This window comes from Neodiprion virginianus, chromosome 7 (assembly GCF_021901495.1).
Source record: "Neodiprion virginianus isolate iyNeoVirg1 chromosome 7, iyNeoVirg1.1, whole genome shotgun sequence".
Lineage (NCBI taxonomy): Eukaryota > Metazoa > Arthropoda > Insecta > Hymenoptera > Diprionidae > Neodiprion > Neodiprion virginianus.
The window spans coordinates 22,836,148-22,863,864 of record NC_060883.1 but is presented as its reverse complement, the minus strand read 5'-3'; the positions used below and the strand labels follow the sequence as shown (position 1 = coordinate 22,863,864).

The 27,717-nt window shown below is 41.1% G+C and overlaps 7 protein-coding genes across 7 annotated transcripts; all 7 read left to right on the top strand.

The window, feature by feature from the left end:
• Positions 1-1,135: 1,135 nt before the first annotated feature.
• LOC124309497 (peroxisomal hydratase-dehydrogenase-epimerase-like) lies at positions 1,136-7,320 on the top strand. The gene is made up of 14 exons (XM_046773166.1): positions 1,136-1,269; positions 2,585-2,682; positions 2,917-3,043; positions 3,132-3,238; positions 3,318-3,491; positions 3,561-3,715; positions 3,790-3,913; positions 4,928-5,099; positions 5,262-5,356; positions 5,443-5,569; positions 5,655-5,761; positions 5,838-6,011; positions 6,799-6,947; positions 7,037-7,320. The coding sequence occupies exons 2-14, from the start codon at positions 2,587-2,589 to the stop codon at positions 7,179-7,181; spliced, it is 1,752 nt and encodes a 583-aa protein (XP_046629122.1). The 5' UTR covers positions 1,136-1,269; positions 2,585-2,586; the 3' UTR covers positions 7,182-7,320.
• Positions 7,321-8,425: 1,105 nt separating this feature from the next.
• On the top strand, positions 8,426-11,484 carry LOC124309286 (15-hydroxyprostaglandin dehydrogenase [NAD(+)]-like). Its single transcript, XM_046772778.1, has 7 exons — positions 8,426-8,500; positions 8,642-8,745; positions 8,829-8,955; positions 9,668-9,774; positions 9,965-10,138; positions 10,923-11,077; positions 11,166-11,484. Exons 2-7 carry the CDS (start codon positions 8,653-8,655, stop codon positions 11,293-11,295), a joined length of 786 nt encoding a protein of 261 aa, XP_046628734.1. The 5' UTR covers positions 8,426-8,500; positions 8,642-8,652; the 3' UTR covers positions 11,296-11,484.
• Positions 11,485-11,691: 207 nt separating this feature from the next.
• LOC124309285 (15-hydroxyprostaglandin dehydrogenase [NAD(+)]-like) lies at positions 11,692-13,406 on the top strand. Its single transcript, XM_046772777.1, has 6 exons — positions 11,692-11,948; positions 12,097-12,223; positions 12,304-12,410; positions 12,632-12,805; positions 12,945-13,099; positions 13,168-13,406. Exons 1-6 carry the CDS (start codon positions 11,856-11,858, stop codon positions 13,298-13,300), a joined length of 789 nt encoding a protein of 262 aa, XP_046628733.1. The 5' UTR covers positions 11,692-11,855; the 3' UTR covers positions 13,301-13,406.
• Positions 13,407-13,635: 229 nt separating this feature from the next.
• Positions 13,636-15,561, top strand: LOC124309281 (15-hydroxyprostaglandin dehydrogenase [NAD(+)]-like). Its single transcript, XM_046772772.1, has 7 exons — positions 13,636-13,772; positions 14,153-14,247; positions 14,319-14,445; positions 14,525-14,631; positions 14,727-14,900; positions 14,990-15,144; positions 15,231-15,561. The coding sequence occupies exons 2-7, from the start codon at positions 14,155-14,157 to the stop codon at positions 15,364-15,366; spliced, it is 792 nt and encodes a 263-aa protein (XP_046628728.1). The 5' UTR covers positions 13,636-13,772; positions 14,153-14,154; the 3' UTR covers positions 15,367-15,561.
• Positions 15,562-18,832: 3,271 nt separating this feature from the next.
• Positions 18,833-20,248, top strand: LOC124309282 (15-hydroxyprostaglandin dehydrogenase [NAD(+)]-like). Its single transcript, XM_046772773.1, has 6 exons — positions 18,833-18,934; positions 19,006-19,132; positions 19,212-19,318; positions 19,414-19,587; positions 19,712-19,866; positions 19,958-20,248. Exons 1-6 carry the CDS (start codon positions 18,842-18,844, stop codon positions 20,091-20,093), a joined length of 792 nt encoding a protein of 263 aa, XP_046628729.1. The 5' UTR covers positions 18,833-18,841; the 3' UTR covers positions 20,094-20,248.
• An 813-nt stretch (positions 20,249-21,061) lies between these two features.
• LOC124309283 (15-hydroxyprostaglandin dehydrogenase [NAD(+)]-like) lies at positions 21,062-23,688 on the top strand. The gene is made up of 7 exons (XM_046772775.1): positions 21,062-21,191; positions 21,508-21,620; positions 21,712-21,838; positions 21,920-22,026; positions 22,109-22,282; positions 22,427-22,581; positions 23,482-23,688. Exons 2-7 carry the CDS (start codon positions 21,528-21,530, stop codon positions 23,615-23,617), a joined length of 792 nt encoding a protein of 263 aa, XP_046628731.1. The 5' UTR covers positions 21,062-21,191; positions 21,508-21,527; the 3' UTR covers positions 23,618-23,688.
• Positions 23,689-24,674: 986 nt separating this feature from the next.
• On the top strand, positions 24,675-26,589 carry LOC124309284 (15-hydroxyprostaglandin dehydrogenase [NAD(+)]-like). The gene is made up of 7 exons (XM_046772776.1): positions 24,675-24,831; positions 25,270-25,364; positions 25,457-25,583; positions 25,660-25,766; positions 25,856-26,029; positions 26,123-26,280; positions 26,370-26,589. Exons 2-7 carry the CDS (start codon positions 25,272-25,274, stop codon positions 26,497-26,499), a joined length of 789 nt encoding a protein of 262 aa, XP_046628732.1. The 5' UTR covers positions 24,675-24,831; positions 25,270-25,271; the 3' UTR covers positions 26,500-26,589.
• The last annotated feature ends 1,128 nt before the right edge of the window (positions 26,590-27,717 follow it).

Sequence of the window (27,717 nt, the reverse complement as noted above, 5' to 3'; positions counted from 1 at the left end):
CCCATCGGAAGCTTAAGATTCCAACATGTAAATATTTATCTACATACATTCTTACATCGGGTGCTCAAGAGACGAAAACTTTCTATTCATACATGATTTTCTGTTCGTGACAGATGTTCCTAAATATATTTGTCCGGGCTGAAACGTTAACACAAAAAACTGTTTTGTTCTGACCTTCATATCCAAGAATAATATTTACGCGATGACGATTAACATTGGCAACTACCTTTAATTGCTGCTCTAGCAGCACAATGCGTGAGATATCGCGGGTAATTCTTGGAGGAATTTTAAACACCTTTATACTTTTTGATCGACGCGACGCCTTTATCGGGGGGAACATGAGACCGATAAGAGGCATTCGCGTGAAAAGCCACAACGGAGCATTTCACGTGATATGCAACGAACCACCGATAAAATTAATTGGTAGCAAACACCATTTTAATCAGTTCCAGTTTCGAATCGTTTGTGAAATGCGGAATTTGAGAACGTTTCACTACGATCAAACTGGGGTTCAAATCCTGACTTCATGTCCTAGCGCTTCGAACACCGGAATGATGCAGAGGAGCGGCGAAAATTGTCTGGATATTTTGAAGCCCGACGAAATATCCGCCGTTTTTAAATTAACGACTGAGAACTGAGTGATGAATAAAAGAAGAATTGAACGAGAGCTAATCTCCAATCAATCCATTCCTTGAAACGTCCATTAACAATGAGATTACTTTCGTAAAATGTATAATTGATTATTTAACAGAAAACCATGATTGAGTATATTTCGAATTCGTTATATTCATCTATTTCTAGCGACTGTGAATAAATATTTTTACAACCTCAGCACCGGATGGTAGAATAATGAATTAATTCAAAGACGAAATAATTCGAGTTAATCTTCAACTGATGTACGATCATTTTATTTTACCGAATTTATCTTTGACAGAATACTTACACGATGTGTGGAAATAACACGAACTCTGAAGCTGACAACCGCCGATGCTGCGGTAAAATGAATTATACATCATTGATAAGCGACTCGATATTAGCACAGAACCCTTATTTGAAAAATGGATGCACTCGTCCAATCTTATCGTTATAAACGTATAATTGTGACTGCGTAGTATCGGTAAGCCAAATCCGCAAACGTCGATCATTACTTCACAGAAGTTCGTCAGCGCGAGTCTTGTCTAGAAGGAGTAAGTGAAACAATATTTAATCTTGTTGCAAACAGCTAGTCGAAAGTTTTGTTATCGAGAAATAACGTCAACTATTCTCTCGGTGAGATATTTTTATATCTGAAAAACTGTTCAACCGATTTACTTGGAATTTGGAGACAATATTCGTGGATAATTTGTCGTCTTTGTTCCGATCCCAATTTCATCTAGAATTGAATTTCAACTTCAAACTATCCTCACAGAAGAAAGTCGATTGAAAATATTTCGGATTCTAGAAAATGAGACAAACTATCCAAGAATACAAGAACTTGAAATCAATAGCTGTAGCAGGTTCTGACGCATGTTGTGGGCAATTATCGTATTTGACGATTTGCATTTGAAGTATGAAAAGCGACGGAGAGGGAGAGAGAGACGAGCTTAGATCGAGAAGAGCGAAGGCTCAGTGGATTTACGTAGTTCGATAATATAAGAACGCGTAAAGTCAGTGAGTTGAAGCGTAAATCCTGATCAGGTAAAAATTTTAAACCGAATATAGTACAGAGAATACAAAGACTTCGCTCGCAATCTTTTTTTTTTTTTTTATTCGCTTTCAAACATCTTCACGTTCTTACGCGTACATACCTCGCTAAAAAGAAAACCTAGCTCGTACAAATTTTACTTCACGGACAATTTTCTCCTCGCTCGTCGTTTTATCTTTTTACTTATACCTACGCGTGTTCTTCGTTATTTATCACGTGCGTGTTTAAACTAGCAGGCTAAGTTTGTTAGTCCTGCGACGCGTAGGGTACCTTTTATATTGTAAAAATAAAATAACGAATTTAAGAATGAGTGGATAAATAAAAGGAATAGAAAACAGAGGTTCCCAAAATTATATAAAAATATGCAATTTCTATTGGTGTCTGATTACCAGTCTTTGTGTCCTTATCTTATTTTATCGCGTAGATTTTGAGATAACCTGAAATCCTTATGTGCATGAGCCGGTAAACTCTTACAAATAAATTATTACGTAAGAAATGGAAAAAAAAGAACAGGTTTTTCACATTTTTTCTTTTTTATACATAACGAATACGTGAAACTTCGAGCTGTTTACTACTCTCAAAGTATAATGTGTAAAAGTAAAATTTTTGTTCAAATAGGCAGCGGGATAATTTTTAAAAAAGAATCCAAAAAGCAGTCGCATTATCTTAGAGAGAGAAGTCTTTGGATTAGAAATATTTTTTTTTTTTTTAATATTATTGCGTTCAAAAAACAGAAAAAAGTAGAGAAAGTTAAAACCTAGAAAAAGTAATTTAAAAATAACGGTTTTAAACAAATTTCACAAACGGCAGAAGTTTTGAGTCACCCACGGACTTGAAAAACGGTGGCACTCGGAGGATTGAAGAACGAACTGATTAAATTTTTTCACTTCGATGTTTCAGGAATGGATCCGATAGCAAATAAAGTTGTACTTATCACAGGCGGGGCCAACGGAATCGGCTTCGCCTACGCCACGGAATTTTTAAGAAACGGAGCTGCGGTGAGTTCGCTAAATTTAAGACGCATGTATATTTTTTGTCAATACATTCACGTCGCATTATCGAATGCCGATAAGTTTTTACGATTTCAAAGTTCAGTCGGGGTTTGCGATGGTCGTTTGTGCAAAATGAATATTAATTTCGAATTTCTTCATTATCTCAAATGATTTTCACCTCTAATAATAACCGATAGAAATTTCCATAAGTCATATTAACGCTGTGTTACGAATATAAAGCACGTGGCTATTCTCGATTTGGCAAATTCGAACGGCGACGAAGCGGTGAAAAAATTGGAAAAGGAATTCGGAAAAGGAAAGGCGATATTTATCGTATGCGACGTGGCCAAGGCTCAGGATTTGGAAGGTGATTTTGCATTACGAGACATAGAACGAACATTTCGAAATAATTATTCACCAGTGACTCGCAGATAATTCTTATTCATCACTTAAAGATGGGTTCGCTAAAACGGTGAAGGAATTCGGTCGACTCGACATCGTCATTAACAACGCTGGTATAATGGATGACTCGCGGTGGGAACTGGAGATAAATGTAAACATCGTAAGTGTGTAAAAAGCAGACAAAGCTAATTGCGTGTCGTCAATACTTTATCCCAAGAGTTTAAAATTCGCGAATTTAGACAGCCGTAGTGCGCGGAACTTTGCTGGGCTTCGAGTACATGGGAAAGAACAAAGGAGGCAAGGGTGGAACCATAGTGAACGTCTCTTCAATCTTGGGCATCATACCAATTTGGACTTTCCCAGTTTACTCGAGTACCAAACACGCGGTCATTGGCTTGACTCGATCTTTCGGAGTAAGTTCGACCACTTTTCTCTGCAAAATAGGGTCGCTCGATTTAAAGGTTCGATTCTCGTTCCCACAGGAACACCATCACTTCGATAAAACAGCGGTCCGAGTAATGGCGATGTCTCCAAGCGCAACGGAGACCCAACTGATGACCAAGAGTTATGAGAGGACGCTGGAATGTCTGACTCCTGATAACGTGAGAGAAATGATGCTCCATTTCCCATCTCAAAGGTTGGTATCCCGTTTCTATTCTCACCTATCATCGATCGACGCGATCACTGTCACCCGACGTTTTCATACCACAGTGTTGAAGCGGTGGTCGATGGCATGCTCCACATGATCAGAGTCGGGGAGAACGGCAGTGTCTGGGTGGTTCAGGCCGGAGAACCGCCGTACGAAGCTGACTTTCCCGATAAACCAGTGAAGAAGGTCCGAGGTTGAGACGGGCTGTGGGCACCATGGATTGCGTCGAGACCTAAAACTGTAGGTAAAATCGTCAGAAGAGATTTTCGAAACGATTCGAGGTCTGAAATTGTCCTGATTTTGATTTCAGGCTACAGCTGATTTCTCGATGAGAAAGCGAAGAGAATCTCGACTTTGGAGCAATCGCGAAATGCAAGATCAACACGAAACCGGATTTTACTAAATGTTTGCATTTTTATTTTCATGACAAATAAACGAATGAATAAAAAGAATTTACGGTTATTACGACGATGTTTTACGCTCGTTGATTGCTGCTCAGCGATACTTGAAAACAGAGGATTTGGGATTAGTAATTGGGTTACTCGTCTAAAGCCGCAATTGTTACTGTAATATTTTTATATGATCTTATCGCAAGTGAACGGTAATTGTGACGATAACCTGAGGAGAAACCGATAACATACCAGAGATTATACTCGACGTTCGCACCGATTTTTATCTCCGACCTTATTATTGGATTCATTCTTGATCTGATTAACGTCCTGTTGAATGGTACGTGGCACGGATAAGCATTTATGGAAGGATTCGAGTCAACAATTTTTACAGCATTCCAGATCGATTCGATCCTTGTGCAAACCAAAAGATTCTGAAATTATTTAGGTGGTTGATTGGAATCGGGCGAAGCGAGGTCTAAAATACAGAGACTTTCGAGGAAATTTCAGTGAACCGAGCTTTTATTGATAACCTACTCGCTGCTTGCTTGATCTTAAAAACAGAGTTGCGAGTGCGTGACGTGTGCGATGTACGCATGTGTGTGTGTTTGCTGTAAGACAAGTGTTCCAGAATTATAAGTCTCAGTGTCGAATGTTTCGCCAGTTATTAACCTCTCGAAGTATGGACTTTCAAAAAATGACTTTTAAAGGTTTATATGCGGGCTCCCTACTCCGGGAAGAATGTTTGCGAAAGTAATTCAGAATGGCGGTGAAAGTCCGAGTCAGCGGTTTTATAAATCGCTGATACGTAAGTAGCTGCTGGAGGATCGCAAAGCTACACAAGCTCAAAGACGGTGACCGGTTAACGCTGTTATGTAAACGTTGCACGTTATCGGAATACTCAATTATACCTTTGTTCAGTTATCTTTTTTCGCTGTCTACCAATAGCGAGGTAGCCGTTGTACCGAACGCATCGTACGCAAGTGAGTATCGCGTTAAAAAAAATTCACCATTCCAAAGTGTATGCGAACTAGTCAAGCCGAAATCGGTCAGCCGACCAAAGTATTCCACATCCTTGGAATGTTGGAAGTCGATTCGTACGAGGGAAGAAGAGTGACGAAATAATCGAGTATCAATCTTTTCAGCAATGCAGATCAAAGGTAAAATCGCACTCGTAACAGGAGGAGCAAGTGGCATTGGTCTCGCCTACGTTAAGGCGCTCTTGAGTAACGGAGCAGCGGTAAGGTTTAAGAAATACTTTACGAGAATCGTCTGAGTTAGTCGCGTACCTCGATTGTCACGTTTTAATTTCAAACGCTTACACAGAAAGTGGCCATTCTCGATTTGGCAAGCTCGAACGGCGTCGAAGTAGCGAAAAATCTGAACGCGGAATTCGTTCATGGAAAGGTGATCTTCGTCGTGGGTGACGTGACGAAGTCCAAGGAGTTGGAAGGTAAGAAGTGATTTGAAGCGAAATTATGCGAATTAGAATCAGCAATTAACTCTATAAAAATACTGTGTCCATTTAACACTCGAAGCCGGATTCGCAAAGGCTTTCGAAGAATTCGGTGGACTGGATATCGTGATAAACAATGCCGGGATAATGGACGACAAGAAATGGGAGCTCATGGTTGACATCAACTACGTGAGTCTGCAACGAGCGAAAAATTAGTAATCCTAATTCCGCGACGTTTTGATCCACCGATTTTACTCGTTTTCAGAACGGAGTCGTGCGCGGAACTTTGCTGGGTCTAAAATATATGGGGAAAAACGAGGGCGGCAAGGGAGGCACCATTGTCAACGTAGCTTCGATCGTTGGCGTTATGCCGTCCAACATTTTCCCCATTTATTCTGGGACCAAACACGCCGTTATCGGTCTAACCCGATCCTTCGCTGTGAGCTTTTACCTATTTTTCTCTACCATCGACGTGCGTTTGTATCGAGCTTTAAGAAAAAAGGAGAATGTTGAATACTTTTTGATTTGAGAAAATTAAATTTGAGTAATAATAATGGTTAAAAGTTATCGGTGAATTGTTTGAACGAAGCCTTGTTCAACAGATTTACAGGGAATATTATTTTTTGCCACGTGAAATGAGTTCGTTGATTTTTCTGAATACACATGAATTTTTAAAGAATTTTCTCATTATTTTGAAAACTTTATCAATTTCGGAAAATAGAGGAAAAACCGTGTGTTTTGGATACGTTTTCGTAAAAACGTTGCACATTGCAATTAAGAAATTTCCAGGGCATTGAACGAACAGTTTCGTAAATACAAACTTTAGAAATTTTCGAAAACGGAAATTTCAAAATAATGAGAAAATTCTTTAAAAATTCATGTGTATTCAGAAGAATCAACGAATTCGTTCCACATGACAAAAAAAGACATTCCCTGAGAATTCGTTGAATAATATTTTGTTGAAATGATTTATTGATAACTTTTGAGCATTATTATAATTCAGATTTAATTTTCTTACCACCTTTATTGTGGGTAATCTTTTTCCTACCAGACTCACCTTTGGTTGAGAACGTACAGCCAGTCCATCCTTAACACGATCCAAATCGACCCATCGCTATCTCATGCCAATTTTTCCAATCGGTCACAAGATGTGTTCGTTAAAAGTCTACGGATGTTAATTTGAAAAAAAAATTTTCAACAAACAAAATTCAACTTCTTCCATTCAGGCACCAGAAAACTACGAGCACACAGGCGTTCGATTAATGTCGATGTGTCCGGCCGTCACGGAAACCCAACTTATAACAAAAAGTGTCGGACGTTCGTTGAGCATCATCAAAACCGAATTGCTGAACGAAACGTTCAGCGAAATGCAATCGTTCGTACACCTCGTATTATTTTTCGGAGCTAACTTAATCGCGTCTTGATAAAATCCCGATCTGATCCCTCCTCCTTTCCATATTCCAGAACGGAAAGCGTCGCCAAGGCTATGATGCAGATTATTCGCGAGGGAGAAAACGGCAGCTCTTGGATCGTGGAGAACGGTGAACCGCCCTTTGAGGTCGACCTTCCTGAAAGTTCTGAAAAGTTTGTGCGAAAGGTTAGATCTTAAGGGATTAATTCGATCGAACCGTCGGAAATATTCCTGAAGGTTTGGATTACCATTGAACGCTACTTGTGACGTTTTGTTTCGGACTAAAAATGAAATTGTGTCGTACTATTGTTTGAGGAAATAAATATTTAAAATCTTACTCGCTTTTTTACTTCTTTTTCGCCTATGCACGGATCCACAAGTCATTCAACATCCGGCGGTACGTAATTTTAATCTGGTTATACACGAAATGTTTCAAGAAAAAAAAACCCTTACTACGTATCGAACCAAATATTTGGCGAGTGAAAGAGCCAGAAAGTTGATTCGATCAATTTTTGTGAGATTGATCAATTCCGGGAGGCGTAAATTTTGATAAAATTGCTGTAATCAAGCAATGAGATTTATTTGCCGCAGAAAACTGATGAGGTACTCTTGGTCGATATCTTGGGAAATAATAATTCATATCGTTTCGAGATCAATAACGCAAGTTTTAAAGATTCAAGACTACAGTGGAAGAAAAAAAAAAAAAAAAAATCTAATTTTTTTTTTTTACACCGTTAAGTAATCAAAATATTTGGAACATTTCAATACCATCGACAAGCGGTGGTTACTTTGTAAGAAGATTTTATCCTGGATCAATTATACTTGTGAGGATGACGAAATTTTGCGCAAACTAAGCTCCACGTTATCCAATGCGATCCGTATCGTGGTTATCAGTAATTCTGGATCTGGATGTAACAAAGTTGAGTTTATTATCGAGTGTTAGTTGTTTACATCACTCGTACGTTACTACTTGACTACATCAAGATAAGAGTGAGAGGTGGTATTTTTCACTGTATACAATTAAACTGTTATTCACGTATTGTAAAAGGCATTTTTCTGTAATAATTACACCATGAAATTTGTTTTGAAATTTTTTCAACCTTCAAATAGTTGTAAATAGCGGAAATCTTTCTTTTCCCCCATAATGTGAGACTCCTACGGTTATCTTGGAAAACAAAGGCGCTCGATCTAAATCGCCTCTCGAATTTGGATAGAAACCACGTACCGAAGAAAAATTTTAAGGCTAGATTACGTTGTTTTCTTTAATTTTTTTTTTTTGCTCAATTTTTTGCTCTTTTCTTACGATTTTGTCCAATCCTTCAGCAGGGCTTAGATACAATAAATAATGAGCTGCAAACGATAAGGTGAAGTTATCAACGCCTAATCACGGTATGTACGCGATCTATTCTTATCTACGTGAAAAATTGTACTTGGGTTAGTTAGGCGTTAGAACAGAAGTGTATAAAAGCACAGGATTTTAAGTTAATCAGTCCAGTCAGGTGTGACCGCAGCGTTAGGTGAGTTGCGATAATGTTTCAGCCGTGCGGAATTGAAGAGAAAATTACAAGTGGCCAAAGGGTTTTAATTGGCACGGTGCGCCGAAGAGGAGTAAAAGTTTTTTCAAAAAATAATTAACCGTCTTTCATAAATTCTTACAGCTTATAGCGATATGGACGTCAAAGGAAAAACTGCACTCATCACTGGTGGAGCCAGTGGAATAGGCTTCGCCTACGCGGTGGAATTATTACGCAATGGAGTTGCGGTGAGCGATTCGAGCATTCATAGTTTAGAAATGAAACAGGGTTTGAAAATATCACGATTCTGTTATAAATTCCCGATTAATAGCACGTGGCGATTTTGGATTTGGCAAATTCTAACGGCAACGAAGCGGTGAAAAAATTGGAGAAGGAATTTGGAAAGGGGAAGGCGATATTCCTAGTCTGTGACGTTACAAATGCCCAACAGCTTGAAGGTAGGAACAAGAGAATAATACTATAGACAGAGGTATAAAACTGCTCAAAGTGTTCTATAAAGTTCGGTATTGTAACGATTTTAGGTTATTCTAAAATCTACGCGATAAAATGAGATAAGGACACGAAGACTGGTAATCAGACACCAATAGAAATTGCATATTTTTATATAATTTTTGGAACCTCTGTTTTCTATTCCTTTTATTTATCCACTCATTCTTAAATTCGTTATTTTATTTTTACGATATAAAAGATACCCTACGCGTCGCAGGACTAACAAACTTAGCCTGTTAGTTTAAACACGCACGTAATAAATAACGAAGAACACGCGTAGGTATAAATAAAAATATAAAACGACGAGCGAGGAGAAAATTGTCCGTGAAGTAAAATTTGTACGAGCTAGGTTTTCTTTTCAGCGAGGTATGTACGCGTAAGAACGTGAAGATGTTTGAAAGTGAATAAAAAAAAAGAAAAGATTGCGAGCGAAGTCTTTGTGTTCTCTGTACTATATTCGGTTTAAAATTTCTACCTGATCAGGATTTACGCTTCAACTCACTGACTTTACGCGTCTTATGTTATCGAACTACGTAAATCCACTGAGCCTTCGCTCTTCTCGATCTAAGCTCGTCTCTCTCTCCCTCTCCGTCTCTTTTCATATTTCAAATACGAACCGTCACAGTGTCGTGATACTTTTTATTTGTTCAACACTCGAAGACGGATTCGCCAAGACTGTCAAGGAATTCGGTGGACTCGACATCGTGATCAACAACGCTGGAATAATGGACGATTTGCGGTGGGAACTTGAGATAAGCATCAACTACGTAAGTCGGACAGCGGAGAAAACGTAAAGAGTAAATAAATTGGCGCAAATTCCACTTGACATCAGAATAGTACAAACTTCCGCCTACTTATATACCACCATTTTCCATCGAGTCGACCATTTTGAACTCAACGTTTGCTTATCAGGTACTTTAGCTACCGACTCACTGACCCCTACAATTTCCCCGACAGACTGCCCTGGTTCGTGGAACGTTGCTGGGCATGAAGCACATGGGAATAGACAACGGAGGAAAGGGAGGAACCATAGTGAACGTCTCTTCGATCGTTGGTGTAGCGCCATTGATAGTCTTTCCGGTTTACTGCGGTACAAAACATGCCGTCATCGGTCTAACTCGATCGTTCGGGGTAAGATTTCATTTTGAAAACTGCAACCATATTGAAGAATCGATTGGTTAAGGGTGTTATTGGGCGTATACTTCCAGCCAGAAGTGAGTCTCAATAAAACTATTAAACACTTCGATGAGATAAGGATCTGAAAAGAAATTATCGTGACCAAGTTGATAAGATAAGTCGTTTCGAATAATAATAATAATAATAATAATAATGCCAAAAAGGTGTTAACGAATCTCTGGTGTAATTTTTTTAATTTCATATAAAATGAATTTGTTGATTTTTCTGAATACTTGTGATTTTTTTTTTTTGGAATTTTTCGGCAATTTTAAAAAACTTGTTTTCGAGAATATAAAATTTTTTTTTAAATTGATCAAAAGTTCTGAATTTTTGGATAAGTTTTCGCAAATGATCGTACATTACACTGAAGTAGTTTTAGAGGCATGGGACGAATAGTTTCATAAATAGAGCGTTAAAAAATTTGTAAAACGAAATTATTGAAAATCGCGGAAAATTCCAAAAAAAAAAAAATTCATAGATATATAGAAAAATCAATGAGTTTATTTTGTATGAAATAAAAAAAATTTCACCACAGATTTGTTACGCAAATTTATGCTTAAGCAAATTATCTTATCAACTTGGCTACGATTGATTTTCTTTCAGACTCTTATCTCATCGCAAAGTGTTCAATATTCTCATCGAGACTAACTTTTCGTTGGGATTATCCGTCCAATACTACCTTAACCGTGTTTCACCAGATTCTCATTCTCATTGAACCCGTTTCTTTCGATCCATACAGCAACCTTATTACTACGAGAAAACCAAGGTCAGAGTTGTCGCAATCTGTCCGAGCATTACGAACACGCAATTGATGACCGAAGCCGAAGGAAGAACCGTCAAAGGCACACCCTACACTGCGCTTCCTGAAAAACAGAGAGCGGAGCCTTTGCAATCGTTAGTATCGTGTTTGGATTGATTGTCAAGAGTCGAAATTATCTCAGCGAAAATAGTCGTGCTAATTTACGCAATTGCCGTTATACAGTGTCGAGAACGTGGCCAGAGGCCTCCTGCATATTTTACGTGTCGCCGAAAACGGAACTTCGTGGCTCGTGGAAAAGGAACAAAAGCCCGCGGAGCTTGTAATTCCTGACATACCAGTGACGAAGGCCTAAAACGAACGGAGAAGAAAGATTGGACTGCTTTCGGGAACCCGATCCGATTGGAAAAACTGACGGAGCGCGTTGACTGTAAAAATTTACGAATGAATCTACGTGTGTAAACAGTTGTACCGAAAGAAACAAGAGAATGTTGTAAAATTACCGTGTAAATAAAACTGTGCCGTATTATTGGCGAAACCAAAAGAGAGTCTTGGTTTATTACAGGGATTTGACAATGGACAGAAAAAGAAACTGGGTTCCTACTGTGGATGACATATAGGTGAATAGCTTTAGAGTAGATAAACTTATTGTTTATAATTTGGCGAAGCCAAAGTTTATCGTGAACCAGATAAGTTCGGAATTACGTATTTGTGAATTGACCAATCGCGTCTAATTATTACGTTGCTACTTGTTCGGTGGTTTAGATTTATTCGGAGCAAGAGTATCGAGTGAAAAGAGAAGATCTTGGTGAATCGAACGCAAACTGAGTCAAGACTTTGTCGAAAAAGTTAGTTAAAATTTTGTCCGGATACAAGTCAAATATTAATCGCGAGCCTGACGTGAATTTTCCATAAATGGATATGAAAAATAAAATTGCTCTGATCACCGGGGGAGCCAATGGAATAGGCTTTTCATACGCTAAAGAATTCTTGAGAAATGGAGCTTCGGTAAGTTGTCCGAGTAGAAAATAATTTTATGATTGTAGGCATGAATAATTTATTGAAATTCAAAAATTACGACGTAGCAAATAATCCGGGTGAGAAAAAATTTGTTAAGCAAACAATTTCACTGTGTTTAAATTACAATCAATCACAGCACGTGGCGGTTCTCGATTTGGCTGATTCGAAAGGTGAAGAAGCGGTGAAAAAACTGAACGAGGAATTTGGAAGCGGTCGAGCGATCTTCGTCGTTTGCGACGTGACAAAGTCCGAGGAACTGGAAGGTAATAATTTGCGACGTATTGAAACTCCTCGCTGCGATCGATGGATCGTTGTAAACATTTATCCGTTGCAAACTTTGCAGCTGCGTTCGCAAGGATTGTCAAGGAATTTGGTCGACTCGACATCGTCATCAACAACGCTGGAATAATGGATGACTCGCGTTGGGAGTTAGAGGTCAACATCAATTACGTAAGTAGAATCAATTACGCATGATTATGATTAATCACTCTGATTCAAAGATCAGGGATTCTTCGGTCGTTGGCATCACCTAACGTATTTTGGCATCGGCAATTGAACTTTTGGAGTTAAAAATCAAGAATGTTACAATCAGATTTTCATCTCTACATCGACTCGATAGAACCCGTTTTTCCCGTTCTTCACTTCTCCGCTAATTGAAATCTTTTACACAGATCGGCCTGGTGCGTGGAACGCTGCTTGGCTTCCAGTACATGGGAAAGGACAAGGGTGGTAAGGGTGGCACCATAGTCAACATCGCTTCAATAGCTGGTCTTATCCATGCTCCAATGTTCCCGATCTACGTGGGTACCAAATGCGCGGTCATCGGCTTGACTCGGTCATTTGGGGTAAGAAGAGAGTCCTCGACGCACCTTGTTACCCAAGGGTTAAAGTCGCGATCACATCGAGTCGTCCTCTTTGGTCGCAAACGTTGAACGCAGACTCGTTCAAAGCTTGGACTCCACGATCTATTTCCAATCTTTTCAGCATTCGTATCATTACGACAAGACTGGCGTTCGACTCTTGGCGATGTGCCCAAGCGCCACGGACACACAGCTTGTAACCGGTGCCCCGAAGCGAACCTTGGACGTCGTCACCCCGGATGCGGTGACGGAAATATTGAACACTTATCCATCGCAAACGTTAGTATATTCCTGAGCATGGTTCGATCACCTTTGTTTCAATAACGAAAAACACGTTTGACCATCAGGGCGGACAGCGTGGCGCAAGGCATGGTACAAATTATACGTGACGGAAAGAGCGGCAGCGTTTGGCTCGTCGAAAACGGGGAACCGGCGTTCGAGGTTGACATTCCCGACGAAGTGATTAGAAAAGTTTTGTAAAAAGGGGAACGGAACGATAATTGTGACCATTTGAATTTTAAGCAACAATTATAAGCTGAATTGTATTCCACTTGGATTGAATAAATAAAACGATCGTATACACTGACAGTTTTCATCTCGAACTACACGGCCGTTGATAAATTACGTTTAACAGATGATTGGAATCCAAATCTTCGAAATCTGGAGGGATTGATAATCGATAGTTCCACAAGTAAACTCTGCCGTTGGTGGCACCTTGAAAGTTGAAAGGCAGAAGCAAACTGAAGTTTAAATGGATTTGACACAGTCATTATTACGGTCGAAGTTATTCGCTGACGGGATTTTAATTCTTTTTCTGATAATGCGAAAGTTTATCAGACATTTTGTTTCGAGATATCATCATCGATATCTCCACGTATAAATTAGAAGGCCCAGCGTTACCGCTTCTAATCACAGATCAGTTGTGTAACGAGCCCGGACCTGACTACAGCAAGTGAGTAGTTAAAATTTTGTAACGATCAATTTTCTAGGTGAAAAATTTTGCTACTCAAATTCTTCGCGTAAACGAATCAACTGTTTCACAAAAAATTTGAAAATTGAATGCTATTCGAGAAAGTTGGAATATAATTACTGATCGCTCTTGCTTGTGTAAATTGAAAAATAAGATCAAATCAGCCGATCGACAATTACAAATATGACGCAACTCACTGAGTACCTACCTAAAATGTTGAGATATACCTTATCAATCGTAGTCTAGGAAATTCCAGTATTGCAATTGCACGCTTAAGCAATATCAAACTTTACCTCATTAGGTCTGGAAGGAAATATATAACAGAGAAATATCGATAGTAGACCCTGTCGTTCGTTTTTCAGACATGGACGTGAAAAATAAAATCGCTCTGGTCACCGGAGGTGCGAACGGAATAGGTTTCGCCTACGTCAGAGAACTCTTGAAGAACGGAGCTGCGGTAAGTTTCGAAATTCAAAACGAACGCCGACCGGAGTTCGACAGAAAATTGATCCGATTCCTCTCCGACAGCACGTGGCTCTTCTGGATCTGGCAAACTCGAACGGCGACGAATCCGCGAGAAAACTGAACGAGGAATTCGGAGCGGATCGAGTGCTCTTCGTCGTCTGCGACGTGACCAAGTCGGAGGAATTCGAAGGTAACTTGCCGCGCAATAAGCGAAGCTAGTCTCGAGTCACGATCGACTGTAAAACCTGACCGATCAAATTATGAATCAGCGGCGTTCGCCAAGACCGTTAAAGAGTTCGGCGGCCTCGACATCGTCATCAACAACGCTGGAATAATGGACGACGCGAGATGGGAGCTCGAGATCGCGATAAACTACGTGAGTCGATGAACCCTACGGATTCGGGAAGAACACTTGGGAGAATCTCACCCGAGTCGCCTCGCAGATTTACGACAACCGTCTTCCTTTCACAGACCGCCGTCGTCCGCGGAACTCTGCTCGGCTACCGGTACATGGGTAAGGACAAAGGGAACAAAGGGGGCGTCATCGTCAACATATCATCGGTCGCAGGACTAGTGACGGGTCCAACTTTCCCCATTTACATCGCGACGAAGCACGCAGTCATCGGCCTGACTAGATCGTTCGGGGTAAAGTGTTCAACAAATTACTGTCATCCTCTGTTACTGACTCATACTCATCGAGATGTTACTGACAGTCCTCTTTCCCTTCCAAACAGCTGCCTTATCACTTTGAGAAAACAGGCGTTCGAGTAGTCGCGATGTGCCCGTTCTTCACCAACACACAACTGATCACGGCGTCCGCCGGACGAACTCTCGAAAGTGTGTCGGCGGAAGATCTTGAAAAATCAATTTCCCCCTACCCCATGCAAACGTGAGTCGTATTTTTCACAGTCCGAGGTCTCCTCGGCGCTCACTTCAACCACTACCGTTCAATAACCATTGCATTTCATACCTCAGGCCTGAGAGCGTCGCTGAAGGTGTTCTGCACATCATACGAGTTGGAGATAATGGCAGCCTCTGGGTTGTCCAGAATGGAGAACCGGCGTTTGAAGTCCAGGTGGCCGATCAGCCGGTGAAAAAGGTTTCTGCCTGAGGCTAGCGATAAATCAGGCTGGATCAGTTGGATTGTGACAAAAGTCTTTCAAATTTATTACTTACGCGCCAGCTTCGGTCGATCCGAAACTTGGGAAACAAACCTCCGCGAGAATAGTTTGACAAAATTTTGGTCTTCTGTCACAATTCCGCATTTAACGTACTTCCAGGATTAAATAAAAAAATTGAATCGTAATTTTGTCAAATTCATTTGACAGGCATCCTTTCCGAAAGCCGCTATTCACGAAATTCCGTCTTACTGAAAGCAAGATGTGAACTTTAGAGAGAAGGAGGGAAGGACGTGGTAAAAAGAGATTTCTGATTTGTGTAATCTAAAATTACATGGTCAAGTCGTTAGACGTTGGATGAAGAAAACCTAATTTTTCTAAAAATTCTGACTCTTTTAGATCTGAAATGAGTTTCTTATTTCATCTTACAAGTCATCTGTAGGTCTGAAAAAATGATTAAACAAAATCGGAACTGTTTTATACGAAGATAAAGAGTATTCATGATTCTGGGAGACCAGTAAAGTGGAAGGGCTGATATTTTACAAATTAGTGTCTTTCATCTCGTGATAAAAAAATATATGAGAATAGCTAGCAAATAAATTTTCTAACGGCGGCTGTTGGATCCGAATTGGCGCAATGGCTCGTATAATACTTTGCAGTTTAATAATTTTCCAATATTAATCTACAATATGCGACTTGCGATTAAGCTGAACTGTTTACAACCATCAAGAAGTTCGGTGGACTCTGTATCGTGACAAGCAACGCGGTATGATGGACGCGGATAATTTGTGATGGGAGCTTATGACGAAGATCAATCAGCGTGAAGCACGCATCTTATTTTCCAAAGTCAGTCGCGATACGGTTAAGCACGACTCTAGAAATTTCCGAAGACACGAATAACGGAGAACGAGAAATTGGAATCGGCTTGATGACTTAGGCAAGTATTTACTTCCTTTTACCGGCCGTGATAGCAGCAACAATAGAAATTGCAACTCGCGCCGCAATTTCGCCACTTTCTATACGTTGCAGGATCGACAAGTCCACCGTTTTCCGGGAAAATCACATTGACGGAAGTTGACGTATAATCTTGACATCGCGTTACTATTCAATCGGAAGATAATTACTCGAGGTACCGCGATACGTGTGACATGAGTTCATAATTATCTTATCAACATCGCTGCGATATCGACTAAATCGGCGTTCTCTGCCACGAGTAGATTGTCACCGTGCGTCTCGATTCGTTGATTACCGCGTATAAGTTTGCGGCTTGGTTCTATCTCAAAACTAGTTGTCTCTCACTGTCAGCCATGGACGTGGAAGGAAAAATAGCTCTGGTGACCGGGGCCGCCAGCGGAATAGGTTTCGCCGACGCGAAGGAACTTTTGCAAAATGGAGCCAAAGTGAGCTTTCGTTAAACTGAGACTGTAATATCGGTAAGCTTGAGTCTAACACGGTGATGTTAAAAATCAACAGCACGTTGCTATTCTCGATTTGGCAAGTTCGAGCGGCTCGGAATCGGCGAATAAATTGAACGGAGAATTTGGAAATGGAAAAGCAACCTTCATCCCGTGCGACGTGACGAAGGCTCAGGAATTTGAAGGTAATCGATCAAACCTTGAAACTTTAACCATCCCGCCGTTTTTCTCGAGTCTATATCTCATTACTTAAACCCGTAAGCTGCGTTCGCCAAGACTGTCAAGGAATTCGGCGGACTTGACATCGTTGTCAACAACGCTGGTATAATGGACGATGAGCGATGGGAACTCGAGATCAACATTAATCTGGTAAGTTGTGAACCGTCAACTATGTCCCGAGTATTTTACTTCCTAACCGATCATCGATATCGTTAAAATCGTTTTACAGACTGCGGTTGTTCGCGGAACTTTGCTGAGCTTTCAGTATATGGGAAAAGACAAAGGTGGCAAGGGTGGCGTTGTGGTGAACATTGCATCGACCGCCGGCATAACACCAGCGGTATATTTTCCAGTTTACAGTGGTACCAAGAATGCGGTAATCGGAGCGAGTCGATCGTTCGGGGTGAGATTAATATCCACGATATCAAAATTCGTACCGCTTTAGTTTTCCTCTGCGATTGTTTTGTTAATTTTTTTTGTACTTTTTTCTCATCTTCGCAGCATCCGTACCACTTTGAAAAATCGGCTGTTCGAGTGCTGACCATGTGTCCCCACATCACGCATACTCAATTGATAACCAAGGGTGCCGAACGAGCTCACATCGAAAACGAGGAGAAGGAAAAGCTTTCCGGATACATGAAAACTCTCCCCATGCAAACGTTAGAACAATTTGACCTCAAGTTTATCGGAAAGTCTGGCAGACGCGCGAGGAGCGCAGGTTTTTAACGAACTTGACACTTTAATTGCTTGCTTTTTTAGGCCTGAAAGCGTCGCAAAGGGTGTTATCAAGATCATTAAAGTCGGGGAAAATGGAAGCGTGTGGATGGTTGCTGACGGAGAGCCGGCCTGCGAACTCGACTTTCCCAGCTTCCCTGTAAAGAAGTAAACGACTTAGGGATAGTAATAATTTGACTAAACTGTACGAGACTTGATCCAACCAATAAAAGAATGTTTTTCGCGCCCACATTCAAGCTGAAAATCCTCGGTCAAAATCCTTGTCATTCATTTTTACCAAAACATGTCAAATCATTGTGGAATGAGATCGAAGACTTTGCGCAGATTCGAAGAGAAAAAACTGTCATTGTTATACTTTTGTAAAGCCAAAATATGGTCGAAAAGATAAGTAGCACAATATGCGGTTGCAAAATAGATAGAAGCAGCCAATAATCCACTAAGCCCAAGTCCAAACTCGACGCTTCTAATCTTACATAATATTTTATCGGATAAAGATAACTGGGTACGTGTTGTTTACAAATCACCGACTTTTTTTTAATGGACTTCACTTGATTTCAAGGTGGTGTGTTCTCAACGAGATTTCTGACAGCAGAATTAAAATTCTCTTATTTCAAGATATCATTATCGTTATCTTCACACACACACATCGGAGAGCCGGCGCTTCTGTCATTTAAATAGAAATCAGTGGTTTAGCCACCTTGGGCGTTACTGCAAAGAGTAACTAAATCTTATACAACAATTCCCCTAATTTCTAGAGAAGATTTGAAAATTAAATGCGATTCCGAAAGTAGTTTGGATCGAAAATACTAGTTGCTCTTGCTTACGTGTAAATTGGAAAAGTGATTGAAACATCCGTTCGGAAGGTGAATATATTACGCAACTCGCAAAGTGCTACGATGTTAAAGTATATTTTATCTATTGCTATCCATCTATTTTATCTAGTTATTTCATTATTGTTATTATTGATTGAAGATCCGCATCATCACCGTGCGTTTACAAATTTTGATACGATGCCTCAATACATCAGGGGGGAAAGATTTTATATCAGAGTCGGAAATCAGAAATATTCATCGTGAGTCCCGCCATTCAGCTTTCAGACATGGACGTGAAAAATAAAATCGCTCTGGTCACCGGAGGTGCGAACGGAATAGGTTTCGCCTACGTCAGAGAACTCTTGAAGAACGGAGCTGCGGTAAGTTTCGAAATTGAAAACGAACGCCGACCGGAGTTCGACAGAAAATTGATCCGATTCCTCTCCGACAGCACGTGGCTCTTCTGGATCTGGCAAACTCGAACGGCGACGAATCCGCGAGAAAACTGAACGAGGAATTCGGAGCGGATCGAGTGCTCTTCGTCGTCTGCGACGTGACCAAGTCGGAGGAATTCGAAGGTAACTTGCCGCGCAATAAGCGAAGCTAGTCTCGAGTCACGATCGACTGTAAAACCTGACCGATCAAATTATGAATCAGCGGCGTTCGCCACGACCGTCAAAGAGTTCGGCGGCCTCGACATCGTCATCAACAACGCTGGAATAATGGACGACGCGAGATGGGAGCTCGAGATCGCGATAAACTACGTGAGTCGATGAACCCTAGGGATTCGGGAAGAACACTTGGGAGAATCTCACCCGAGTCGCCTCGCAGATTTACGACAACCGTCTTCCTTTCACAGACCGCCGTCGTCCGCGGAACTCTGCTCGGCTACCGGTACATGGGTAAGGACAAAGGGAACAAAGGGGGCGTCATCGTCAACATATCATCACTCGCGGGCCTGATCACGGGTCCGAGCTTTCCCGTTTACATCGCGACGAAGCACGCAGTCATCGGCCTGACTCGATCGTTCGGGGTAATGTATTCACAAAAATATTCCCACCCTCACATTGCAAAGTCCTCGGGTCGTCGCAAGCCACGATATACCTACGCGCGTATAAAGGGGTTGAACCAAAGATGCTTTTTCCGATTCCATACAGCTGCCTTATCACTTCGAGAAGACAGGAGTTCGCGTTATCTCGATGTGCCCATCCTTCACCAACACGCAACTGATAACGCAATGCGTTGGACGGACCCTGGACAGCGTGGAGCAGGAAGAAATCGACGAAACGTTCTCCACTTTCACTCTGCAAAGGTCAGTAGCCATTTTTTACAGCGCCGTATCTCTTTCTGGACTTACATCGACTGACCCTATCGTACATTAACAATAACGTTTTATGCCGCAGACCGGAGAGCGTTGCTGTCGGTGTTCTGCACGCCATACGTGTTGGCGAGAATGGCAGCATCTGGATCGTGGACAAAGGGCAACCGGCATTTGAAGTACAGATGACCGATCAACCGGTGAAAAAGGTTTCCGCCTGAGGCCAGCGACTATTCGGGCGATCGTCTTGATGTCGATGAAAAGAAAACAAGAAAAGAAACATCACGTCAATTTTCTTTCAATTTATTTGCTTCTGTGGCAGCTTATGTAAATAAATTGAAAATTCATTATCTGTAATCCTTCGAATAAATACGATCCTCAAGTGACAAGCTCTGTAAATCCTTGTTCATCTTTGATTGCAACCAAAAACGCCGAATGAACTTTCGTCGACCAGACGACAAAGGAACACCTCTTAAAACGCTGAAATTTTTTCACCATACAAACCATGGTCGTACAATTTAACCTAAGGTGTACGGTAGAGTTAATAAATTGCGTAAAACGTGTCGATTTTCCCAAACTTTAACGCAATTCATATTTTTCTCAGATGTTTTGGTCGGAATTCGAAGGAACAATTTGGGTAGATGGAAAGATGATTAGCGATCACTGTGAAACCTTCTTTGATAATGGATATAAAAATTACCGTAGCTAGTAACTGTCAAGCTAAATGATTTTCAAGTGAAAAGGGGTGAATCTTGAAAAGCCGAAATATTGTCAAAAAGGCAAGTTAACCGATAAACGGTAAAAAAAAGGAACGAAAAACAGTTCTACGGATTTTTCTTGAGCTCAAAATACGGAGCTTCTCATCTCTAGTTCAAATTTGACAGCTTATACTTCACTACGGCTCTGAAATAATGATCGTGTAATTCATTTACATTTCAATGTATAAGATCAACCTGTCGTTGAAACTCCAACGGAGGAAAAGGAAGATTAATATTTAAAGCAAAATACACAGCAGGTTTCATTTGTTGTGACATTTCACTCATCAATCTGTTGATGTATTCAATTTTACCCGGAGCGAAGAGAGGCTTATGAGATGAACCGACATATCAAAGGTCTTTAGATCCAGATCCACGATCCATAATCCATGATCCATGATCCAGAGATCTGATACTTTAGGCTACTTATCCGTTAGCGGGCACAATTAACGTTCCTACTCTTGGATAATATTTTATCGGTTGAAGATAACTAGGCAGGAGATTACAAATAGCTAACTCTGTTTCAGTTGTGTTAATTGATTAAGCAGGGTGTGACCGCAACAAGTGAGTACAGATGGTTTATGAATTAGACATTACATACCGTTTTTGGTAAACTAATTTTGATTGTTTGATTTCTTCGCGCAGAATTTAAGACGTACAGTTTTTAATCGATGTACATTTTTAATAATTATTGATGTTAGTTCAATATACTTCAAGTAAAAATATTTCCCTGCTTCAAATCTGTTCCGACATTTCATTACGCAACCTTGTGTTGATAAAGTGACTACATTGATTTAATCTAAAGGTGATTAAAATTGTTCATAACATACAATGCAGGTATTGAATCGATATCACTGTGTTGCCAAATTCTCGATTGCAGGGAAATACATTTTTGCAGACATGGAGATACAGAACAAAATTGCGCTGGTTACCGGAGGCGCCAACGGCATAGGCTTCGCCTACGTCAGGGAACTATTGCGAAACGGGGCTGCGGTAAGTAGTGACGGTAAAAATACGACCAACGTAACAAATAATACGATTCAGCCAGCGAAGTCTATTAACGGTTAAACTTCCATTCGCGCAGCACGTGGCGATTCTCGATTTGGCGAATTCGAGGGGGGATGAATCGGCGAAAAAACTGAACGCTGAATTCGGATCCGACCGGGCAATTTTTATCGTCTGCGACGTGACGAAGCAACAGGAGTTCGAAGGTAAGGTTCGTTCCTCATAGACATCTAGATTAAAACGTCATTTCGACCGAACCATAACGTTTTTCAATCAAACTTGCAAAGATGCGTTCGCCAAGGTCGTCAAGGAGTTCGGTGGACTCGACATCGTGATCAACAACGCCGGAATAATGGACGACGCGCGGTGGGAGCTCATGATCGAGATCAACATAGTAAGCGCGTACATAAAATATCGTCAATCAGCAATCAAACTCCTCTACTTTCGATCGAATTCTCACCTTACGATTCTTCCAGACAGCGGTGGTGCGTGGTACTTTGCTGGCCTTCCGGTACATGGGAAAAGACAAGGGTGGCAAAGGAGGAACCCTCGTCAACGTTTCCTCTGCTGCCGGTCTGGCGCCGGCAATGCCTTTCCCCATTTACGGTGGTACAAAACACGCCGTAATTGGTATCAGTCGCTCGTTCGGGGTAAGATTGCAACAAAGAAAATTACAGTGAGATCTTGCAACGCGCCAAACACATTGGACCTACACTGCAAACGCAAATTTAGCAAATTGAGAAAAGCGTACACTCGATACGGCTCCTCGTTAATCTCTCTCCCGATTCCAACAGCACCCGTATCACTACGACAAATCGGAAGTCCGAGTCCTGACGATGTGCCCGGGTGGCACGGAAACGCAACTGGTTACGAAAGCTGGCGGACGAATGTTGGATATGGTTGAACAACAAACTGTCTTTGACGTCCTCGGCAGCATCCCCATTCAACAGTTCGTATACACAGTAGAACCCTGCTAACGTCAGTCGTTCGGTCGACGTCCTCCCCTCTCTTTTTTTCCGCGCATGCGCGCGCCGCCGTTACGGTCACGTGAGCGGCGCAGCTTTGCATATTCTTTGAAGAGGAGGAGGAAACGCTCGCGGGTTTCATTCTGCGAAGAAAAAGCATGAGTAGGAGTCAAACCGCTGATCCACAGACCGAACCGATATACAAAATTATTTCACTCACAATTATCCTGCACAAAATTATTTATTCCGCAATTACTGTTTTAACAGCTGATAACAATTCTGTGAAAAATTATCCTACATGGACATAATTACGAATCGCGAGATTATGTATGTAATAAATAATATTCAGGCGCCTGCAATTTCGACAATTGTGTGCAAACAATGCTGGGCTGTAGGTTTGCACAGTTCCTTGCGTTGTGTGTACCTCGAGTTGTTGCGAATATGCACATAACCTCGGATTTATCATTGTCTTTTATGACAAATTTTATGACTATTTTATATATATATATTTTTTTATTTTTTTGAGGTAATTGCTACGGGTATTATTTATCATGGCATAAATTCTGTCCTACATAATTATCTGACGCGTGAATTTTGTGCAGAATAATTTTACTGATGATCATTCTGTACAAAATAATTTTGGAAAGGATCGGCTTGCGTAATATACTAGCATCTAAGATTTGAAACAAAAATTGGACTCAATCTCTCTCGTGAAAATTTGGACAACCAATTGTTGCTACAAAAACTAATCAGTAGGGATTCCGTCCGTTTTTTTTTTCGCTCTTTGCGCTCACAACAGAATTTCAGGCACATTAATTGACTGAAAAATGGCTCGAGCTAAATTTCACGATCATTCTTGCTGACGACGATATTTCGTTCCTCAGACCAGAGAGCGTGGCGAAGGGCATGATGGAAATCATAAAGGTTGGCAAAAGCGGAAGTGTGTGGCTCGTTAACAACGGGGAACCGGCTTGCGAGGTCGACATTCCTGACTTACCGGTGACGAAGGCTTCGGCGTGAAGGTGAAAGCTTATTGGTTTCAGTTGTACGCCTGCATTGATGCAGGGCGAATAAAACGATCATGAATGACATCGAGCGGAAAAATTTCTTAACCCTGATCTACTTCATTGTTGAATCGTTTACAATGTACGAAATCACGTACACCTGTGATGGACAAGTATTCTAATACGATAATAAGATTAGGTTTAAGTACATCATATTTATAAATAGTTTATCAACCGTAGAAGGTTACATGAAACCATCTTTCGGATAGGTGTCGAAGTTGCCGGATTATTCAACGCCAGGCTTATCTGGCTGTTATTGTCGGTGATTTTATGGAAGAATAGTGACTTGTCATCGCGAAATCTCTAACTCGATTACGCGGATGAGTTGGCAGAAATTTGGATACCAATACGAACACATATTTGGATTGAAAACGATGATAAATTTCTAGTCAATCTTTCAAGCGTTGCGATACAGGTTGTTAAATTACCGTCATAATTAACTGGGTCAAAGGTAGCGAGTGAAAGATATCGACGAATCAGCTTTCGCGATTTTTTCTTGCGTGAGAAATAATCTCAATTAAGCACATAATTGGCCTCTTTGACTCGATAATTTATCGAAAATTGCATGTAATGAATTTCCGTTAGGTCATCTCGGTGCTTAATTTATGTTTTTCAAAATTTTCAAGACAAAATTGCGGCGAATGCGTTCTCCGGTAATTGACATTGCACAATGTCGAAGGAGAAACACGCGAAGGAAATTAGATGGTTCGTGCTTTTCACCTCCGTGTCTCCTCGAATTACAGAGAGTAAAAATAATAATCGGTGTATGACGGGGCAGAAAATGCATGTAAACAAATCGCGACATTCCGACCTTCGTTTCACCCGCGGGCCACTATCAATCATCTTCGAGCCTTGTTTCTTTTTCTCTAAACTTGAATCGGCCCTTTCACACACGCTCAAATTTATCTCCGGAAGGCCGATCGTGTTCCGTTCACCGGATGGCCTGCAGGTGGGGAAATTGCGAAGTGTTCAACGCACAGGATGGATTACTCAACGAGGAGGCGGTCCGATGGAAAATGTCCGTCGTTCCCCCCATATCATCTTGGTAGATAAGTTCCGAGACGAGTGACCAGCAATACAATAAACCGCTGAGATCCGCTCTCGCTACTTCGCTTTATCGATTACTGCGTAGTTATTCGCTTGGACTTGAACTGACCAGTGCAAATATCAGTGAGTACAGAACACCGATTAACGTGAAATGCGATTGAGGAAATCGATGGACTAAGGCGTGATGAATGCGAGAATAATTCTGACAACAGCGGGATCGGTCTGCTTTCGATGTTTGAAAATTTGCCGTAGTTTTTTAATATAAATATTTTTGTAGAAATATACGAATCAGAGACCGAATCTTATCAATTTACTGGTAAATAATCGAAGAGAAATATAGTGATCGTTGAAAAGAGCGACATTCAATTCAATTTCGATTTTTGATTGTTAACGAACCTTTGTATTCATATTTTAGCCAGCTCCGTTCGATCTCACATCGTTGATCACGCATTGTGTAGCGTAAATATAAGTATTACACTACTTTGTTATCTGACGTTTATCAACGGCTGATAATTTCACGACCTTATAAACGATCGTGCGTTCTGCCTGCAAATGTTTCAGAAATGGCGATAGAAAATAAAATTGCTTTGGTAACCGGAGGGGCGAACGGAATTGGCCTGGAATACGTTAAAGCACTCCTGCGAAATGGGGCTGCGGTAAGTTTGAGAATATAGTATAGTCATAAAAAAAGGTTGTTAGATCGAATCACTGGAAGGCGTCTGACGAAGAACCGGTTCTCTATCCGTAGCACGTCGCTATCCTTGATTTGGCGAACTCGAACGGAGACAAAGTGGTGAGCAAACTCAACGAGGAATTCGGAAAGGGCAAGGTGATCTTCATTGTCTGCGACGTGACGAAACCGGAAGATCTGGAAGGTAATTGAGTTGAGAGTTAAAGAAAACAAAAAATGACCCGCATAATCCAACACTTTGGACCGTTTGATTGTTGAAGCTGGATTCGCCAAGACTGTCAAGGAATTCGGCGGACTCGACATCGTCATCAACAATGCCGGTATAATGGACGACTCGCGGTGGGAACTCATGATCGACATCAATCTGGTAAGCTGGATTAAAGGCGGACAAAACTTTCGAGTCGTCGAAGTTTTTACCAAAGAACGGAATTTTTATCGTCAATTTTCGCATCGCAGAACGCCGTCGTACGCGGAGTACTGCTGGGCTTGAAGTACATGGGAAAAGATAACGGTGGAAAAGGAGGAACCATCGTCAACATCGCTTCGATAGCTGGTCTTGTACCAGTTACTATTTTCCCGATCTACGCTGCTACCAAACACGCCATTATCGGCCTAAGTCGATCATTCGGGGTAAGAATGGGAACAAAAAACATTCGAAATTGAAATGGGTTTGAGGCACGATGATAGTCTCCTGATGTAACGGGTGAATATATTCTGATTCAGCAACCGTATCACTACGAGAAAAGTGGTGTAAGATTTGTAACGGTATGTCCAAGCGCCACGAACACCCAACTGATAACCAAAAGCGGTGGACGGATCCTGAAGGGTGTCGTCGACGAAAAGGAACACTCAAGAATGCTTCCCCATTTTGGAGATCAATCGTCAGTATAATCGTTCTCTGTCACTACTCGACTCGTCGACTTTGATAGCAATCGACCCCGGTAATCTGACCTTTGATTTAACTTTCCAGGCCGGAGTTTGTCGCCAATGAAGTGATGAAGATGATTCGAAACGAGAAGAACGGCAGCGCGTGGCTAGTTGCCAATGGGGAACCAGCGTATGAGGTGGATATCCCTAACACGCCTGTGAGGAAGGCTTAAGGTGTCTTCGTGGAACTCTTTGACTTAACGATATTATGTCATGCTTAAGTAACTACTTGAATAAAGAGATTTTTGTTTACCCACATGTAACGGCTGCGTAGCCTGAATTGTTGACACTTCGTGAGTGGACGCTTGGAAATTGAATAAATTAACATGCTTGAATAGCAAATAAGGGGAACGCAAAACTGACTGAAGTGTACGAAGAGTTTTGTGGATTATTTAAGTTGTAAAACGCGTCGCCTTGAAGCTTACTAGAATCATTTAGCTTTGGGGTTAACTACTTTCAAGGATGAAAAAACCTGTTTCACTACCTCGTTTCGTCAAAATATTCATCATTATCATTTTCAAGGTGAAACTCGAAGCTTATAAAAGCGACGATGAACGTGCACGTTTGGAGTTGTATAACCGTAGGTTAATCTCAAAGGTTTTGAATCGTTATTAGATACAGCAGTGTGATATAATTTGGGTCTTTACTACTCGCACAGCTAATTATATTGATCATATCTGCGCGATGATGTAAGAAAAAATTGTTGACAGCTAGGTTATAGATAAAGAAGTTAATGTGTTTCATATTGCGTATCAATAGCCTCGTGGTTATCATACAATGCAGGGTCGAGGCCAAGAGTATAAAAGTCTCGTCTCTCCTAGCGAAACCATTAATTTAGTCGCAGAAAAATTAGGAAGCAGACCGAGTAAGTTACTTCAGTTGATAATGAACACTTGACGGTATTCAACCCGAGTCGTTCTCAGGTTGCCAAAGTTTTCGAGACTCTATCATGCGTTTATCGTCATACAGTGAAATCGTACATTGCCATCCACGACATATCCGAAAAATGATTGACGCTTTATTCTCATGTTCACGTAGAAATGTTCACGATTGAGAATAAATCCGTTCTGATCACTGGAGGGGCTAACGGACTTGGCTTTGCCTACGCTACGGAACTTTTGCGAAATGGAGCCGCGGTAAGTTTCGCGCACCTCACTAAAATTCCATGGCTCAAGTAAGACACGTGCGAGTTTATTTTTTTCCCAACAGCGAGTGGCGGTTCTTGATTTGAAGAACTCGAACGGGGAAGAAGCGGAGAAGAAGCTTAACAGTACGTCCGGAAATGGAAAGGCGCTCTTCATCGTGTGCGACGTGACAAAACCCGAGGAGCTGGAAGGTAATTCAAAAGTCTTTTATCCGAACCTGTGGAACAATTTATACTGACCGTAACG

What these genes read in the sequence shown, in the direction of transcription:
- LOC124309497 (XM_046773166.1), top strand. Translation starts at nt 2,587, where the DNA reads ATGGATCCGATAGCAAATAAAGTTGTACTTATCACAGGCGGGGCCAAC. An exon ending in ACCGAACGCATCGTACGCAA is followed by an intron (nt 5,100 to 5,261) that starts GTGAGTATCGCG and finishes CAATCTTTTCAG; the next exon opens with CAATGCAGATCAAAGGTAAA. An exon ending in TCATGGTTGACATCAACTAC is followed by an intron (nt 5,762 to 5,837) that starts GTGAGTCTGCAA and finishes ACTCGTTTTCAG; the next exon opens with AACGGAGTCGTGCGCGGAAC.
- LOC124309286 (XM_046772778.1), top strand. Translation starts at nt 8,653, where the DNA reads ATGGACGTCAAAGGAAAAACTGCACTCATCACTGGTGGAGCCAGTGGA. An exon ending in AAATGCCCAACAGCTTGAAG is followed by an intron (nt 8,956 to 9,667) that starts GTAGGAACAAGA and finishes CAACACTCGAAG; the next exon opens with ACGGATTCGCCAAGACTGTC. An exon ending in GTCTAACTCGATCGTTCGGG is followed by an intron (nt 10,139 to 10,922) that starts GTAAGATTTCAT and finishes CGATCCATACAG; the next exon opens with CAACCTTATTACTACGAGAA.
- LOC124309285 (XM_046772777.1), top strand. Translation starts at nt 11,856, where the DNA reads ATGGATATGAAAAATAAAATTGCTCTGATCACCGGGGGAGCCAATGGA. An exon ending in AAAGTCCGAGGAACTGGAAG is followed by an intron (nt 12,224 to 12,303) that starts GTAATAATTTGC and finishes CAAACTTTGCAG; the next exon opens with CTGCGTTCGCAAGGATTGTC. An exon ending in AACACTTATCCATCGCAAAC is followed by an intron (nt 13,100 to 13,167) that starts GTTAGTATATTC and finishes TTTGACCATCAG; the next exon opens with GGCGGACAGCGTGGCGCAAG.
- LOC124309281 (XM_046772772.1), top strand. Translation starts at nt 14,155, where the DNA reads ATGGACGTGAAAAATAAAATCGCTCTGGTCACCGGAGGTGCGAACGGA. An exon ending in TCTTGAAGAACGGAGCTGCG is followed by an intron (nt 14,248 to 14,318) that starts GTAAGTTTCGAA and finishes CCTCTCCGACAG; the next exon opens with CACGTGGCTCTTCTGGATCT. An exon ending in CAAGTCGGAGGAATTCGAAG is followed by an intron (nt 14,446 to 14,524) that starts GTAACTTGCCGC and finishes ATTATGAATCAG; the next exon opens with CGGCGTTCGCCAAGACCGTT.
- LOC124309282 (XM_046772773.1), top strand. Translation starts at nt 18,842, where the DNA reads ATGGACGTGAAAAATAAAATCGCTCTGGTCACCGGAGGTGCGAACGGA. An exon ending in TCTTGAAGAACGGAGCTGCG is followed by an intron (nt 18,935 to 19,005) that starts GTAAGTTTCGAA and finishes CCTCTCCGACAG; the next exon opens with CACGTGGCTCTTCTGGATCT. An exon ending in TCCACTTTCACTCTGCAAAG is followed by an intron (nt 19,867 to 19,957) that starts GTCAGTAGCCAT and finishes TTTATGCCGCAG; the next exon opens with ACCGGAGAGCGTTGCTGTCG.
- LOC124309283 (XM_046772775.1), top strand. Translation starts at nt 21,528, where the DNA reads ATGGAGATACAGAACAAAATTGCGCTGGTTACCGGAGGCGCCAACGGC. An exon ending in TCATGATCGAGATCAACATA is followed by an intron (nt 22,027 to 22,108) that starts GTAAGCGCGTAC and finishes CGATTCTTCCAG; the next exon opens with ACAGCGGTGGTGCGTGGTAC. An exon ending in GTATCAGTCGCTCGTTCGGG is followed by an intron (nt 22,283 to 22,426) that starts GTAAGATTGCAA and finishes CGATTCCAACAG; the next exon opens with CACCCGTATCACTACGACAA.
- LOC124309284 (XM_046772776.1), top strand. Translation starts at nt 25,272, where the DNA reads ATGGCGATAGAAAATAAAATTGCTTTGGTAACCGGAGGGGCGAACGGA. An exon ending in TCCTGCGAAATGGGGCTGCG is followed by an intron (nt 25,365 to 25,456) that starts GTAAGTTTGAGA and finishes CTCTATCCGTAG; the next exon opens with CACGTCGCTATCCTTGATTT. An exon ending in TCATGATCGACATCAATCTG is followed by an intron (nt 25,767 to 25,855) that starts GTAAGCTGGATT and finishes TTCGCATCGCAG; the next exon opens with AACGCCGTCGTACGCGGAGT.